The following is a 17,767-nucleotide window of genomic DNA, read 5'->3' on the forward strand; positions in this document are numbered from 1 at the left end:
AGTTATATTCAGTCAGAAGAATTACAATGTTGACAAGATGAGACGCTTAAAAATGCAATATTTTGGCAAACTCTGTCGCCCTCAGGTGGGCACTCTTTGTAACAAACTCATCTCAATATTCAATATACAGAAAATGAAAAATTGTGCTATAGTAGTTTGAGGCCAAACAAGTGTACTTCTGCTATTTTCCAATGAGAAACTACTTATTATAAAAATGCCAACGAAAATTTATTTCAATAACAATCGGATACAATTCTGAAAGAATACACCGGGATAAAGATGTCCCAAAATGAGTCAGTGTGTTGTGACGTCACTATATTCTCAACCAATGACAGCGCCCATATGCAAATTGGAGAATCTTCTCGGAAGCGGAATCGAGCTGTCAGTGTGGTGGCTACAGTACCAGTACCTGGTGAGCTTTGCATAGGCTAACTTCCAATGCAACGGCATTACACAACAGACAGTTATGACTTAACACGAACCTAATAAACAAACGTTTTGAGGCAGTCAGCGGCGGATTCTTTCTTCGACTGTGGTAAGTAACGCCATGCTAAAGATGCTGCTGCGACTGGTGCTCTTGTCTTCCTTTGCTCTACGTATTGTATTTAACGTACGAGCCCGTGGTTTAACCTGACGATCCTGCAATAAAATGAAATAAAATTTATAGAGACACTGAGTCAAACACAAACTGAGTCGATCAGCGTGACCTGAATCTTAAAAAACAAAACAAAAAACCCCCGAGTTTTTAATATTTTATTTTTTTTATACCAGGATTGTGGAGCCAATGTAATGTGAATGGTGGGTTGGTGGTATTTAAAACGACCACCAGACATATATGAACTTTGATTTTGTTTTTTATTTGAGGTTTTTGACCGCAAGTGTTTTTTTTTTCGCCTTTTCCATCATGCAATATGCCACCAGTGTGTGTCCTTGTGGCAGCCTGCAAGTCGTGACAAAGAACGCTAGCAGACGCAACATTAGCAGACTCCCCTGACAAATCACAACGTTCATTTACTGACTCAAGTGTTGTCAAAAAAGAAATCAATTAATTGCGGCTATTCTGACATATATCCACGAATTGTGATCCAGTGTTAAAATGCGGAAACTGGACGATCTTATTAATCGTGGGTGGGGATTCAGACGCTACAACTTGTGTTAACGTGTTCTCCGTCTGGAAAATAACTATCTGGTCAAATATTTTAAGTGTTCCTAAGTCATAATTGCTTAAGCTCTCACTAAAGATGAAAATGAAGGCGTCACTAAATTGCTTGTTGTAATACCATAATTTGCGATCTACTAACTAGTGCTGACATTCAAACTCAAAAAGGATTGATGGTACTGAGTGAACAATTCACACGAGGCAATGTAATGTTGTTGTTTTTTTGCTGACATATTTTATTTCTAATGTATTGTTTATTCTGCTCTTTAGGTCTGACCACATCACTGTGACTTAACTCATCACACTTTCCTAGTTTTGGAAATAATTGTTTGTTGTAGCCACGCTGAAAACAAGTAAGTCATCTTTAAAAAAAAGCACAGAAAAGACAGATGGGGGGAATAAAAATTATATTAAGTATTTAGCGATTTTTTTTATTGCACAATACGTTTTGTTGCAGGCAATGAAATATATTTAAAAACAATTTCTCAGAATGTACACAACAAAGTTATTGACTATAAGAAATGTATATGTAAGTTAGTTGACTAACAATTCACAAAACTATTTGCACATCATTATAAAGTATCAAAAACACTTCTGTAATTCATTGCTTAAGCTTGTATCCTTCTCATTTAGTGTGCTGTACTGGTAATGATGTAAACAGGGTCATGAAAACAAATTGTGGCATAAGACTGGCACAATGCTGTGTGAATTTATGCAATGTACTTCCCCTTGAATATGATCATGACAAATATGTGACTTTCCTGTGCTCTGTGCAGTTCCTCTTCTTACTGTAATGTCATCATCCAAGTAACAATTGATCATGATCGTCTATATTTTTCTAATCGTTAATTTTTCCAAAAAAATCCCTAGCACTAACAAATTGCATATCTTTATTTTTTATACTGTATGTTGCTTATCAATTTTTATTTTTTATTCCAGAGCAATCATGAGCACGCATGAATCGGATGTGCACACCATTGCTCCGGAGCTTCCGGCGATGTTTGATGGCATGAAATTGGCAGCGGTGGCGACGGTCCTCTATGTCATTGTGCGCTGCCTCAACCTTAAGAGTCCCACCGCACCCCCAGACCTCACCTATCAAGACACACCCCTCAACCACTTCCTGCTCAAGTCCTGTTCTCAGCTGACCAAAGAGTGAGTTTTTTATCATTCATGCTGTTGCCATGGAAATGTAGATGCTGGCTTGCCATTTGGGACTGTGGCGAATGTAGCACTCAGTCTAGTGACGATCCCATCTGTTGTCAGTGTTCCTTTGTGTGCCGTACATCTGTCAGGCTTTGTCGTGGAACATGAAACAACAGGGCCCTATGGTAGAATTCATTGAACAGGAGTTACAAATGCAGAAAATGCATTTTCTTGTCAGCTTCACAGCCTGTACAGTATTTGTGAGAAAATACCTGAACTCTTGAGAGCCAACATCCTCCTCTATTTTTCCAGAGGAAACCTTAGCTCTTTAGCGGGCCTCCTTAGAATTAACTCTTAAGAGTTAACCACAGGGGTCTGCTTATGTAACCAGTTCATCTGGACCCCTTTGCCTTTCACTCTGCTTCATGTTCAGAAGAGTCATTTTAACATGTGAGTGGATAGGATAGCTGTTGTTCACCCTAATCTAATCTGTTTTATGATTGTGTTTTTAAGAAGTCATGGATATTTGTTATCCACAATGGTACATTTTGTGCAAGCGATATATTATACAACTGGAAGCTCTGAAGAGCTGGGAAGTTATCAGAGCCAACTACTCGTGACTGTTTGGTTGTGTTTGGGAATGTGCACACAACTGGGACTGTTGCATGATCAATAAAATGTCAAGTGCGCCTTGGTGCTATGTGACTGTTTAGCTATTTGTAATATGAAGGTTTTCGAAATGAGAATCACAAGGCCACTACAAACAGGCGTCTGACTACTCATCCACATTACAACAAAGAGATGATCCACCTCGGATTAAAACTGCTGTGCGCCTTCCAGAAACGTGCTGTCAAGAGCCGCTTCTGCTTACAACAAACGGCAGAGGCGACCACGTTACCAAATTGAAGCTGCTGCCTGTCCTCTTATGTAACTGTGTATTTTCAAGGTGCGGTAAATGTTGGAGCCAGAGATGAGAAAATACAGGGAGAAGGTTAAAGTACTTGTGTAACGTGACATCAGGATGAACTGTATACACAGAAACGTGTCTGCTTGAAGCTATGCAGAGCATGTAATCACTGTGTCGCTAAGGTTTTCATTGTAATATAAAAAAACAGGACTAATGTTATATATTTTTGTGCTGATCGTTGTGTTTCGGAACCAGCCAGCAAGTTTTGTAAACAAATATGGTATGACATAATATGATAGTAAACGCACCGTTTTTGTGATCTTGAGCTATGATAATGTTATCTGCGTCATGTGCAGCAATCTCAGCAGCCTATTTCATAACTAAAGACTTGAGTTCAGCAAAGGTGTCCCTGGAATGCCAGCACGCCCAATGAGTAACTTGCAACATGACCTGTGACAACGATGTCAAACATTGATGGGCTCTCATTTGCCATTGTGTAATCTTTCAAGGGCTGCACCAAAAAAGCAACTGTATGATGACCCAAACATTTCCCATTGGCATAAACCACCAATGCAAATCAGTATCCTTTGTTTACTGTTATTTATAATGCGGCCTCATGCTCCTATCTAGAGCCATAAAAACAATTTTTTTTTTTTTTGAAAGGAAGTTGTTGATGAAACTGTTGCTACACAGGTATATTCCACCATTACTTTGGGGCAAGAGCGGTCACCTCCAGACGGCCTTATACGGCAAACTAGGTCGGGTGAGCGCGCCTCATCCCAGTGGCATCAGGAAGTACTTGCCCATGTCAGATGGGGCCACTGCGACCTTTGACCTCTTTGAACCAGTGGGGGACCATCGAACAGGAGGTAATGCAATTGGATTGTGAAGGGTCGTTTGTATAGTTTTTAGCAAAGCTAAATGGCTAAACAGTACCACATTAAAATTTTTATGACTAAAACTGAAAGCAAACAAATGCAACGTTGACATTTTGAAATGATCGTAATGTTTTATTTATACATAAAAAATATGCTATTTTTCCAGAAGTGGGCTGACTTTTTTGCTTTAGCTCGAGAGAAACGGTGTAATCCTTTGGACCCCCTCCCCTTGACTTGTTGTGATCTGCTTTAAAGCAGTAAAATAATCCATAATCTCTGATTCGTGAAATATCTCTCTGCCTGTTTGACCAGATGACATCACCATGGTGATCTGCCCCGGCATCGGTAACCACAGTGAGAAGCATTACATTCGAACCTTTGTGGATTATGCCCAGAAGGATGGCTACCGCTGTGCTGTGCTAAACCACCTTGGAGCTCTACCCAACATCGAGCTCACGTCGCCACGCATGTTTACATATGGTAAATCCTGATAATGGAATCACCGAAATGCATTCTGTTCTGCCCAGAAAACTTGTATTGATCAGTAAAATTATCGTCACAGGGTGCACATGGGAGTTTGCCGCCATGGTTGGCTACATTAAGCGGATGTATCCTCAAACCCAGTTGATAGTGGTGGGCTTCAGTCTGGGTGGAAACATTGTCTGCAAGTTCCTAGGTGAGAACATGTCCAACCAGGAGCGAGTGCTGTGCTGTGTCAGCGTCTGTCAAGGTTACAGTGCTCTTAGGTTGGTGGAATTTCATTGCGTAATCTGAATCATTGGTCTCATTTGTTTATTAAGTGTAATTCCATTATATCTATCTGGTGTACGTATGTCCTCCTGACTATCTTATCACATACTGCAACTGGCACATAGATGTCGTAAAGCAGAGGGGTTGATGGGTTGCACAGAAACTGGCATATTCATAAATGCTTTCGATATTTACACACCGGTAGGAGATTATGGGAGCAAAGCTAAGTGCATACATTTGCCAACAGCTCCTAGTAAGAAACAGGAAAGACTGCTCGTTCTTTCCATATGTAAAGCTACATTCACAACTCTTTGTCGGTTCATAAATAATTTGCATTTCATTCTTAGTTTCGCCCACTGAGCTTTTTGATAATGTCTGACGCAGACCTCGGCATGACTCTTTGTCCAATGGATTACATATGACATTGCGTTGTTAGTGCTCACTCAGCATTCCTAAACTGACTTCCTGTCTGTTTGTCTCTCAGGGCCCAGGAAACATTCCTACAGTGGGATCAGTTCAGGCGCTTTTATAATTTTCTCATGGCTGACAACATGAAGAAAATAATCCTTTCACACAGGTAACGCTTGTGGAGAAGAGCCTTAATTAGATTTGAATAAAAAATTAATTTAGCAAGCCATCAGGCATAAGTTATGTTTGACTCTTACAACAAATATGGTAATTTGTTCATAAAAAGATTAAAAAATGTAGTAACTGTTTTGTATTCATATATTCCCTAACTTATCTAATGTAACCCTAACTTTTTTGCCTGGTCCAGGCACAGTCTATTTGGGGGAAACTCGGTTAAAATGGTGCCTGGAGATCTTGGTCGGCTATATACAGCAACGTCCCTTATGCAGATCGACGACAACATCATGAGGTACGTTAAAGTTGCCGCTTCTGATCTTTAAATAACACAAATTTCAATCTCTTACCATGAATCTATCGTACTATTATGTCTTTCAACAGGAAATTTCATGGCCACAGCTCTCTCAAAGAGTATTATGAGAAGGAAAGCTGCGTCCATTATATTCACAATGTAAGACACGTCCATTCATATAACGCAGGTTGACATTGTTTCTGTGGTGTTTACCTTATGAATTGTAATTGTCTTCTTGTAGGTAAATGTCCCACTGCTGCTTGTGAACGCTGCTGACGATCCTCTGGTTCATGACTCTCTGCTCAAAATCCCCCGCACATTAGCAGGTAAGCAACAATTTGCCATGACGACCACCTCAGTGGCGCGACACGTTTAGACTATGTTTCCACATATTATTGTTGGATTAGTTTCATTTGGGCTTATTTAGAACCACAAACTTCAATAGAACAATAGAGCAAAGACCAGCACGGTGTGGTTTGCAGACAAAATCTCAAAATTGTGTTTTTGTGGCCGAAGCCTTCAATTTAAAGGCAGTTTGCAGATGCTTCTTGCTAAGATGACACATTTTGAGGGAGTTGTCAAGAAGAATGTCATCCTGCTAGATGACATGACAGACAGTGATAGATTACTCACTTATGTTAGAGATATTTGAGACTGGTAAGAAAAAATATCTATGGCCAAATTGTGGCAGTAATAGGGCGCAATATCTGCAATATGAGTTATAATTTGCCAACTTTTTCATTCTAATCCAAAATTCCTTGTAACTATGTCAATAGGCCTCTAGAAGTCTAAGTATGTTGGTTAAGAAAAAATGCATGCAAAGTAAAAAAAATAATATAAATACACCTAAATTGCATGAAAATAATGTTAACACTTGACTGTGACAGCGATACATAAATGCATCCATAATACAGAGAGACAGTTTTATTTTATTCAGAGGCTTTATTCAATCATTTTGTTTTCTCTTCACACTGCTGTAATTCATATCATGTTAGATCAAATTATAATAAATGAGCCATTTGACCGCAAAAAATCCAAAGTGTATCAGATGAACCGTGCAATGTGGGTTCTCTCCCTCTTAATACTCTGCCATATACAAACCCAGAGGCTATTTGGGAATAGAAAAGTCTCTCATCTGTGAGGCTTTGTGTAACTGACTTTCAGTCATGTGTCTTTTAAGTAACACCATGACCAGCTGTTGGTTTTAAAATATAATGTAGTCATACTGGGAAAAGGCATGACAGACATCTACTGCACATGCTGCTACTCTTGTGCTCCAAACATGAACACAGAGTACACCCATGCAACCACTATTACAACTATTGTTATTATTTTAGTGTTAAATCTTGAGCGTTCCATTTAACCATCATTCTGTGCCTGGTGAAAAGATGTCGAAGGGTGTGGACAAGCACTCAAGGCAGCTTCCATGCGTAATGCACACAGTTAAAAGCCCTGTGGGATCAAAATCACAACTGAACTGAATCAGTGTCTCCCACTAACCCAGATAAGAGATACAAAATAAAGAGATCCAGGCCAATCCTTTATAGCCAAGCACGCTGCTCCGCTCGGGCACAGCTGCAGCAACCTATGCAAGTTCACGTGGCCATCGGATGAAGATGAATAATTTATCGCCTTCAGGGAAGGTGTCCTAGTTTTGACCATTATCTTTTTTGTAATAAGTCAGATATACTGACAATGTCCGATTTATTCCACAATCACCTCGTATTGGAGTTAGCCATCGTGGAACAACAGTGTGGAAAGCTCACTTAGCTACTAATGCAGGCTTTTGAGCTGCATTCACCAAATTCAAACTCATTAAAACCCCACATATGTACCCATGCTCACCTAAAAATGTCTCCGCAAGACCCACAAACAAACAAACGCATGCACACACACACACACACTCACACACAGGAAGAAATTTGACAGCCTCAACCTCCTGTCCATTAAAAAAAAATCCCACAGAAACACTCCGCCATATTGTAAAATTGTTTCCCCTGAACAATAAATGTTGTTATAGCTGCAAAAGGAGGAACAACTACATAGTTTCCTTCATTTTCATCTCAGCAATCTTTTGTGTGCTTGTATTTATTTCGTGAGACTTTTTCCACTGTATTGAACCTGTCACATTTTCGACGACAGAAAGCAGCGCTCAAGCAGTGACTAAGTGGTGTAGAAAATGGATGAATAGAGTAGTTGGCAATTTTCAAGAAAGTGGTGGCAGTTGGGTGCCGGAGGAAATCCAATAACGTTGGGGGAAATACATTGTAGCATAATCGCGGCTGAAACAACCAAATTTATTGCAGCTTGACTCTTACTGAGTGGCAAAGGCTTGCGAGGGTGTCTGCATCAAATTTTGAACTTGTTAAAAATGTCCTCAACTTTATTCCGTTTTGGAAAGGTCTTTTTTATTCCCATAGTAACTTTGATAATTCCAACAGATTTGAAAATTCACTGAATTTTGCTAACCTAATTGTGAGATTGTCTAATGTTGTATTAATGACTGAAGGGGCGCCTCATTTATGGTCTTGACGTCCGCCGTCTTCCGACTGACAAATTGTATTTGCCGCCTCCGTAGCGATGAAACAGTGTTGCAAACCAAGGACCCCCGTGTACGGTAGTCCGTCTAAGTTGACAACCGGGCCAACTGTACTGACAAATCTGAGACTAGCTTGTCCCTTTAATATGAGCTCTATTCTGCGTTGCTATGTCTTTGTCTGACTGTAATCTTTTTTTCTGCTTTATCATACTCTAATTGAAGTCCATGTGGTTGTCTGGCAAGGTGATATGGAACCATGTAGTCATGCTTTTATCTGTATAAGCCGTCATTAGTGTCATATTCCAGGCAACTTTCTGTTCTCGTGTTCAGAGTCCAAAGGGTCTGATGACTGTCCGCTTTGTCACTTCCTAGAGAAGAAGCCCAACGTCATCTTTGCCTTGACGCTACATGGTGGCCACCTAGGCTTCTTCAAGGGCGCTGTGCTCTTCCCCAAACCCCTCACCTGGATGGACAAAGTGATTGTGGGCTACGCCAACGCCATATGCCAGTGGCAGAAGCAGAAAGCGCCGTGCCAAAGTGACCCCCTGAGTGAGAGTTCCTGCACAAAGGAAAAAGCCTAAAATTTTTCTCGACGTCTTTTTCGCACTCCCTGACCACATAAGACTCCACTGTCCCGACACTTAGGAGACATGTGGAAGTGCTCCCTCCCTCCTCTGCCTTCTTCTTTGGTGCTGCACCTGCCACACGTCCCCTTGCCTTCAGCACAGGAACAACAATCTGCTTCTGTAAAGTTCAGAGCAGGAAACACATTGTTTTACCACATGTGCTCAGCGGTGACCTTTGATAATGAAGGCATTGACCAAACATGAGTCAAAGTAGTGTGACCATTACTGATCACTGCTTATCACCGCCATTATAGCCTCATGATGTCTGCTTGGTGCAGCATCAGTCATAAATATAGCAAGACTGGGAACCATGTGTAACACGATCATCACGTAGGCCCGATTCAAGCGTAGAAAATTAGCAGCTAACGAAAACAAATAATATTTTGGTAGGATTTCTGTTCCACCCCCCTCTTACTGTGTGCATGACACTTGAAGAGGAAGAAAGCACATTTGCTCGTGAGGAGGGATCAAGCCCAAAGGGATCAATCCATGCACATTCCCGCAGTCACTTTCTATTACTCTGATTCTTTGCACTTTATAGCTCCTCCCATCCCTTCAAGTTTTTCTTTTGCTCTCTGCTAGTGAGAGGACAACGTTGGGCGTATGTGTGAGATCATTCAGATGTCCCCCGTGTGCGTTGCCTCTTGTTGGTGTCACCACAATCTATTTCCACAGCTGCAGCTCGAGTGGAGACGCTGACCCACTGCCAATGCTCAGTGGCCAGAGCCAAGGCCTTGTTCGCTGTACCGTTAAAGGGACGGCTCGGCATTGGCAAGCACACTTGCTAGCTTGGCTCGAATAATCTCAGTTGACTGGTTGAAATGCCAAGTCACTAAATGATAAACCAAATGGTTATTTTTGTGTACTGTTTGAACAATACTGGTGATTGTGAGGTGTTATCAGCCAGTGAACAGTGAGTGACAGATACTAAGATGTAAGGTGAAGGAAGATGTTTTTTTTTGTCTTTTTTATGGTGTTCAGTGCTTGAGTGCACCTACTTGAACAAAAAAAATGCAGTAAATTGCTCAAATGCAAATTATTAAAACATGAATTATTAGAGATCTAATTGCAACATTAATACTTTTGACTCATAGGCAACATAACTCCAATTACTCTTATATAAACATGATGATGAGATAGTTTAGTTTACTTGAAGAAAAAAAAAAAAAGCCGTAACAACTGTGTATATTGAAAGATCCAGCACCAATTTCATGTAAAATCTGGTTTTCGCCCTCATGTGAGTATTTTGTAATTTTTTCTTACATTGTCAGAAAAGAAAAAAAAAGTAGAACGCATAACTTAGACGATTCCTTTGTCACGAAAGTGAGGAATAATGTATTACTCCCAAGTACACCCTGTTTGTTGGTATAGGGCTGATGATAGAGTCCAGCTTCTTCTACTGGTTCCATTTCTCAGTCTGGCAAAATATGATACCCCTGTTGCTTCCCTTTCAAATTTTCTTTCTCTCCTTTGCAGTTCATTTTCATTCAAATGTGACCATTGTTTGATATGGTACAAAATCTAATTTGCTGAATTTAGTTGTAAGATTAAACTAAAAAAAAAAATTACATGAAATATAACCATGGCCAATAATGGAGAGGTTTCTCATTGCCAGGAGCCTTTCTATAAAAATCACTGATGCTGTCAGGGACGCCAATCATTATCATCTCAACCAGTGAGAGGCCAATGGTTGATTTGTTTCCAATTCAGTCATCATGAATGAGATTTTATTTTTTTGTTGCCTCTTCTAACTTAACAGATCTTTATTTTTTTGTGTGAATAATACTTGTTTCCTGAATACCTTTCTGTGTGTTGGTAAGTGAGACATGCGTAGGCCTACGTTGTCTTATAATCACTGACAAAAAACCAAAACGATTGACTTTAAATAATGAAAGCGTTTAATGAATATTTGGAAAATTTATTTATTTTGAAATCTTCATTAACCCATGGATGGGGCAAAACTAAAGGGACTAAAGGCAATAAGCAACCAAATGAAATTAATGAAGATCAGTGTAATGTAAATAAGACACCGTGGTGGTTGACTTGTAATGTTATGTACCATGTTGTAAAAGAAAATGTATTTATAAGTGCCCAGTGCATCTAAAATATGTTTTTTCGCCTATCCTTTTTGGCATTTTGGGCTCATTCTTATCGAGGGGTACACACATGTTTGGAGTCAACCTTTTTGGGCATGTGGTTGAGAGCCCACATTAAAAATGAGCCACAGTAAATATGCAGCTTTAATTTTGGTTTTGTAGTTGTTTATGCTGAAATGCCATAAAAGGATGCAAAGGAGACAAAAAAGGTGCACACATTATTTTCTCATGTTGGACACTGGGTATTTTTTATTTTCTTGTTTTCTTTTTCAAGAGTCTTTATAAAAGGAGTTATGATAAAAATAAATTTTGTTTGACAAAAGCACATTTTCTGTTGTTGATTTTTCTTCCCCCAAAAAATACTTTTCAGAAGCTGTGCGAGACTGTTCTGAGTCTAATAGCAACATGAACGTGTTTGTAATTCCCTGACAAATTATATTACAGCCACAAAAAATGAAAATAAAAAATTAATATGGTTAGAAATCCACTGCAGAGCACAGAGGCAGACTATATTTAAGACCATACAGATTAACTTATAACTTTATAACATGTCACTCTTTAGGTTGTCCTGCATTGTAACTGTTTCGTTTTCTGATAGCATTCATCTGACAGGTTTGTAGCCACAAATTCTGCCAGTTTTAAAGGAAAACATGAAACGCACCACCTCCAAAATATTAACTGCACATTCCAAAATCTAAACATCCATTTTAATTATCACCTTAAGCCACCTTCTGCTAAATCTAAATACCTATGTGCTCAGCACTTCCTTATCGATTAAAAAGAAAAAAAGTTTGTCCTAGAGCTTCACAACAGGGTGCCTGTCTGACCATCGATGGTCCAAGACGAAGGACATTCCTCCTTCAGAGAGCTGTGTCCTCTGAGCCAAAGAGCCTGGCGGCGATGGCCTGGCAGTCTGCCACGCAAGCTTTCCCATCAAAATCTGTAGGCAGGATGTCGGCATCAAATTCTTTCAAGTAGTTGTCCAGCTCGTCCCCGTGGACAAACACCTGAGGTGTAAGAAATTAATGCTAATCATACTAGAAGTGATGTGGAAGAAGAGAAGTGCTTGACCCCGCCCCTCTCCCCATACCCTCTCCAGCAGCTTGCTCTTCATGAAAGGCTTGACCACATTATATGTAGTGGTGAAGTACCATGGCTGGTGGATGACGTGGACCGCCTTGAAACGAGCCGGGAACGAATCCTGCATAACCAACAAAACGACACTGGAAAAAACACTCATGCATGTGTTGATTGACAGAATATCTGAGCGACCTGAAGCATGTCCACCATCTTCTTGAGCTCAGCAGGCTTAATTCCTGAGGCGTGCTGCATGGTGAAGCCCTTGAAATTCTCAATCAGGACAAAGCCATTGATCTGGGTCTCTTCATTCTCAAGCAACTTCTCCAGGATCACGCAGTACGCTCTTAGAATCTGACACACACAAAAGACTTAATATTAGCCTGTGATGTTTTGTATTTCTTCTTCGTGACGTCCAAGATGTTTTGCCCACCTCATCAAAGGTGATCTCCTCCAGGTCCCAGTTCTCAATGTTGAAGAGCAGGACTGCATGACCATACTTGTCCCTGCTGGGCAGAACCACAGGGTAGCCCGCCTCAATGGTGCTGCGGACCGCCTCAGGCGTCAGGTTCTCAAACAACTCGGGGTACTCCTTCCTGAAATGCACGTAACCTACAAACGACATCGTTTACCTCAAACTAAAATTGAAAAAATATTTCAATTGGAAAAACACGTTTCGGGTGCGTTTCTTCCAAAAACAAAACAATTTGGAGGGTAATATTGTGTTTGAAATGACATATTAAACTGTCATTTGGTATATTTATGTTTTCAATTTCTGACACAATCCAGTCAATTATAAACATTTCGAAAAGGGTCAATTGTGATTTTTTTCCACTTTTTGCAGGAGGGCTTGGTCGTTACTGAAATATTCATTTAAAAAAAAATACTTATTGTAAATCCCTATGTTTCTATGTTTTTCTCTGTTTCAAACTGCCCTTTTTAAAAGAATAATAATAAACACTTCACTGACTCTGATGAAGGCAGAAGAAACCGCCGAAACATGTCAGGTAAAGAACCTAAAACAATTTGTTTGATATAAAAGAAACCAGTGAAGTGATTAAAAAAGGAAAAACAAAATGAACTTAGTACAACTAATGAATAATAATAAAGTTATAGGGGGCAAAGTTCTGAAATTATTCATCTTGTCATCGACGGCTGTGTGTACACTTACTATATTCACTATGGAGTTCAACCAATCAAATAATAAGGATATTGTAATGTAAAACTAACTAGTACCACGAATCAAATAATAAGGATATTGTAATGTAAAACTGACCAGTACCGCCAGTGTAACTCATGGTGCGCTATTGTGAATTTCCCATCGGTACACGATGAGTTCACACGTTAAATAATCTTGCTGTCCCAGATGGACACAAAGGAGGTCTTTGTTAGGGGCTCATCAGAGCCTCCAATTAACAAACACATGGCTTCTTTTTTTCTATGATGGACAGTGTTCCTGCTCAACTGGAGCACAAAAAAAAGAGGCCTCCCCCTCAATTACTGAAGTTATCAGTAAATATTTCTGGAATGTGAAGAGATGAAAAATGAAGACAATTACCCTTCATGAGTTCATGGGCCCTGCCAACATCAAACTTGCGGGCTCGGAGGAAGCGCAGGAGCAGAGCGTCAGGCTTATCGCCGAGACGCTCCAGCACCAATTTGGCCAGGTCATCTCCTTCTGCTGCCCTCTCCTTCATCATACCTCGCAGGTCCTTGAGGGACAGTGCCCGCCTCTCCTCTGTCTCATTCAGCTCATCCTTAGCCTGCAGAGTGGGCACCATATCTCCAGTCATGGGGTCATTGTCATATCCAACGCCATGTTACCTTTTGCATAGTGTGGCCCGGCATTTTGTGACATGGCCCAAACACAGGCCCGTGATCCTTCACTGTCAGATGCTCCAGCTTGGATCTCATGGCCTGCTCGTCCTCTGACACCACACGGAAAGATCCAGTCTGCGTGAAAGGAATAAGAGCTTACACTACATTTTTTCACAAATTGCAAAATTGAAAACTATGCCATTGAAAGATGTGCTGTTTGTTTCGTTTGGGAAAGAAAGGTTATTTTTGTGTAGTCAATGTATATATAGACCTGGCAACCCAGCAATACACTATCAGGCATGCAAAGGAGACAAACATAAATTTCTTAATCCAAATAATAACTCAACTCAACTTGAATCTTGAAATGTAATAGCGACTCAGGGTGCATAGAACATATTATTGTGAAGACATGTTTGGATTTGACTTTCTCTTTAATTGTCGGGCCTACTTGTAAGCCGACAGGGACCCCGAGCGATGCACACCCACTGAGTGACTGCTTAAGCTGCTTCACATGATCATAGAAAAAGGACTTGTAAAGCCAAGACTTTAAAAGAGGAACAATTGCGTGACATCGGCTGGCACAAGTCAAATATCTCACACTAAATTATTTCACTTACGGAAGCCATGTTTGCTTGCAGTATCTGACGGCAGCCTCACTGTGGAGGATGGTGACAAATGTTTTAGTTATGTTCTGTTAAAGTCTCACATACTGCTAAAAGAGATCATTATATATAGGAAAATAATTGACTATTTCTATATCGCGAAGGTTTGCACAAAGACCTAATGGAGAAAATGTCAGTCTTACCGTCAGCAGGTGGAATGTGATATGAGGGGAGTGTGGAAGAGAAGACCACTAGAGGAAAGTGGACCAGAAGGGGAGGAGGCATCACTTAGTTGCCACCAACCAATTGGCTAATTTGCATAATGCAAAATGAAGGTGGAGCTTGAATGACCCTGTGGGAGGGAGAAAAACAATACAATTAATATTTTAACATATACGTAGTTCTAAAGCATATCATATTCCGTACAGTATAACATTGAGATTATTGCCACTGTCTACATATCCACAGTTAGTATACAATAGAATTATAAATAGTTTGTAATGATGTTATATCAGTGTAGTGCACTTTTTTATCCCCATCGCTTACTTATTTAATTATTAAATATATTTCTGTTGTGATTGGCTGTGTGACATTGTCTGGTTCTCCGTTTCATTTAAGATGCCAAATAAGATTCCTTGTTCCATAAAGAGCAACAACAACTTGAAAACAAATGAAAGAAATTCCACTCTCATCAATGTCAATGGAACTATGAGAGAAATATTTTATGGTTTATATTTGTTACATAGTTTGCTAACATACAGCTGACAAAATCCTCAAATCTAGCATCTTGACAAAATTGGAATTTACATTAAAAAACAATGTTTTAAACGTAAGAGTAAATTAGGTTCTTTTCCAATTTGTGCTGCATAACATTTGAAGATCTCTTTTTGAATTGAACTGAAGTGAATGATTTTACTTTTCATCAATATTATATCAGAATATCAACACAGGAAACGGGAAATCAATTTCCTCTATTGATTTTTGTTTAATATTTTCTTTCCTACACTCTATAGTCTTTTATTCTAATTGATCCAGACAGTTAAGGTCATATTAGAGTGTTGTTGCCATTGTGTGGCACAACACGTGACATGAAATGTGGGGTTTGATCTCAAAATTGTGTTGAGACTGTGGGAAGGGACCATACTAGACATCATGCTGCACATTCCTTTGTGTACATTCCTTTGGAGGGGACCACTTTTTATTTTTTCACACCACACATAAGTCATGAACAAACTACCTCATACAACTATGGCTATTTAATTGCAATAATTATTGTCAACAGAAAGGACAAAAACAGTCATTGTGTTTAAATGAACTTTCGTATCCGTCAGAAAATATTTTCAAGTGATAAGAAATAGATAATAATGGTCAGTCCACCATTTTAGAACTTCTGGATCCTCTCTGACTCTGTCATGTAGTATGAATTCACGAGAGTGTCTACAATTTGGCAGGCATGTGAGCGTTGCTTTCATGGAAACAACGTGACTGTCCTGAGATGTGAGAGAGAGAGAGCAGCTTAATGAGCTGTTTGAAGAGTTCATCTCACACCGGACGGAGCTCAATGCTCTACTGGCTCCCTCATTCACACTGAGGCCTCAGTGCTGGCCGACTTACTGCGTGCACTCTGTGCTATTGTTCGTCAACTCCACATCTCATTAACAGATTCTCATGAATAAGCCCCCTTTCACCTTGAAGAAAAAAAATGGGTGAGCAATTTCTTGCAGTGTGTGTGTATGTGTGTGTGTGTGTGTTGTGTGTGTGTGTGTCTTCTACCATTCCTCAAATTTCCCAGCCTTGTGTTGCCAATCAATGCTTTTGTGGAAATCGAATGAGAAAAAATTGTGTTGGCAATGCAGACATTAATCATATAGATTCTAACTGATTTAATGGGTGTCCAAACTAAGGCCTGCAACAATTTTTATATATGGAATAGAATATGGCATGCACTTCAACTTTCAATCGCAGGGCACACAGAGACGAACAATCATCCCCACTCGCACCTACGTGCAATTTGGAGACCTCAATCAGCCTACCATGCATGTTTTTGGGATGTGGTAGGAAACTAAAGTGCCCAGAGAAAACCCACGCAGGCACAGGAAGAACATGCAAATGCCACACTGGGAGGGTTGGACCCAGAAACGAACCCGCGACCTCTGAACTGTGAGACGGGCATGCTAACCAGTGCGCCACCCACATGCAATTTATTATTAGAACAAATAATGATATAAAATATACGAGCAAGTGTTCATAAAAATATTTTAGTGCATTAAAATAAACATTAAAACCATTTTAATAGTTTACATACTTTGTGTAATGAGGAAACACTAACGGTGCTTTTCATCCACTTGCATTGTAATACATAAAAAAATCCAGTAGATGGCAGTATGTTATCATCAACGGTCATGCATTGGTCGTTGCATTGATTGTATTACTAAGGATAAAGTTTTTGTACAATTACATTTAATTACTTCCAGCAACCAATATTTGTCTCAGATCCGATAAAACTGATCTCACAGTGAAGACCAGATAACCACTTATTTATCCATTTACGAATTCATAAAACTTTGTATAAATAAACCACAAATTCCACAATGCTGCTTGAATAGGGTGTAGCAAGTAGTAATAGTTATGGCTTCCATCGGCTGATGATGAAACCAAATGTTTAATCGTATTATTGTAAATACACATCAAATTGACTAGTTTTGAAATTAAAAGTCAAGGATAAAAAGTAAATGGAAGGCACTTACATAGTGTTTTATCCACTGTGCGGTGCCCAATAATTCAAATTACTGTGAAAAGAGTTACGAAAAATCTTGCAAAATCTCGAAGTTATTTACATGATAGTACGGAATTTAGCAAGATGATTCTGATCATAGAAGCTGACACATGATTTTCTTTCACGGGCCACATAAAATGATGTGGCCAGCCAGCTCTGAGCCCCCCGGCCTTGAGTTTGACGCCCCTGTGCTCTAAACAATAATGCTGAACATTTCATTTATAATAGGGAACAGGACTTTATGGCTAAATGGAGAACTGACCCCTGTGCTTTACGCAATAGTGTTTACCATTTCACCTCAGTTGTAAGATGGAACAGGACTTTCAAGTGCCAGTGTTGGAACAAACCCTGTCAGTTGTGGGATAATCTTAGTTCCTCAATTGCAAACTGAATTGAACACTAAGATCAACACTAAGTGGGATATTTCTTATCATGATATCTAGACAGAAACCTAGGTTATGTATGAATTTATTGGATCATAAAAAGCATTAATTTGTTTTGCCTCTCAAAAAAAGA

At 39.7% G+C, this 17,767-nt stretch overlaps 2 protein-coding genes across 2 annotated transcripts; one reads left to right on the forward strand and one right to left on the reverse strand.

Moving 5' to 3' along the window:
* The first annotated feature begins 355 nt into the window (after positions 1-355).
* On the forward strand, positions 356-11,303 carry LOC125967048 (monoacylglycerol lipase ABHD2). Its single transcript, XM_049717736.1, has 11 exons — positions 356-535; positions 1,430-1,512; positions 2,099-2,314; positions 3,906-4,081; positions 4,403-4,570; positions 4,653-4,836; positions 5,325-5,417; positions 5,616-5,717; positions 5,807-5,876; positions 5,959-6,043; positions 8,629-11,303. The coding sequence occupies exons 3-11, from the start codon at positions 2,106-2,108 to the stop codon at positions 8,835-8,837; spliced, it is 1,296 nt and encodes a 431-aa protein (XP_049573693.1). The 5' UTR covers positions 356-535; positions 1,430-1,512; positions 2,099-2,105; the 3' UTR covers positions 8,838-11,303.
* Positions 10,347-14,827, reverse strand: LOC125967052 (retinaldehyde-binding protein 1). The gene is made up of 8 exons (XM_049717740.2): positions 14,679-14,827; positions 14,491-14,529; positions 13,880-14,008; positions 13,614-13,818; positions 12,489-12,667; positions 12,251-12,409; positions 12,069-12,179; positions 10,347-11,985 (listed from the first exon to the last, which is right to left on the reverse strand). The coding sequence occupies exons 2-8, from the start codon at positions 14,497-14,499 to the stop codon at positions 11,839-11,841; spliced, it is 939 nt and encodes a 312-aa protein (XP_049573697.1). The 5' UTR covers positions 14,500-14,529; positions 14,679-14,827; the 3' UTR covers positions 10,347-11,838.
* Between the last annotated feature and the right edge of the window lie 2,940 nt (positions 14,828-17,767).

This window comes from Syngnathus scovelli, chromosome 4, assembly GCF_024217435.2.
Source record: "Syngnathus scovelli strain Florida chromosome 4, RoL_Ssco_1.2, whole genome shotgun sequence".
Taxonomy (NCBI): domain Eukaryota; kingdom Metazoa; phylum Chordata; class Actinopteri; order Syngnathiformes; family Syngnathidae; genus Syngnathus; species Syngnathus scovelli.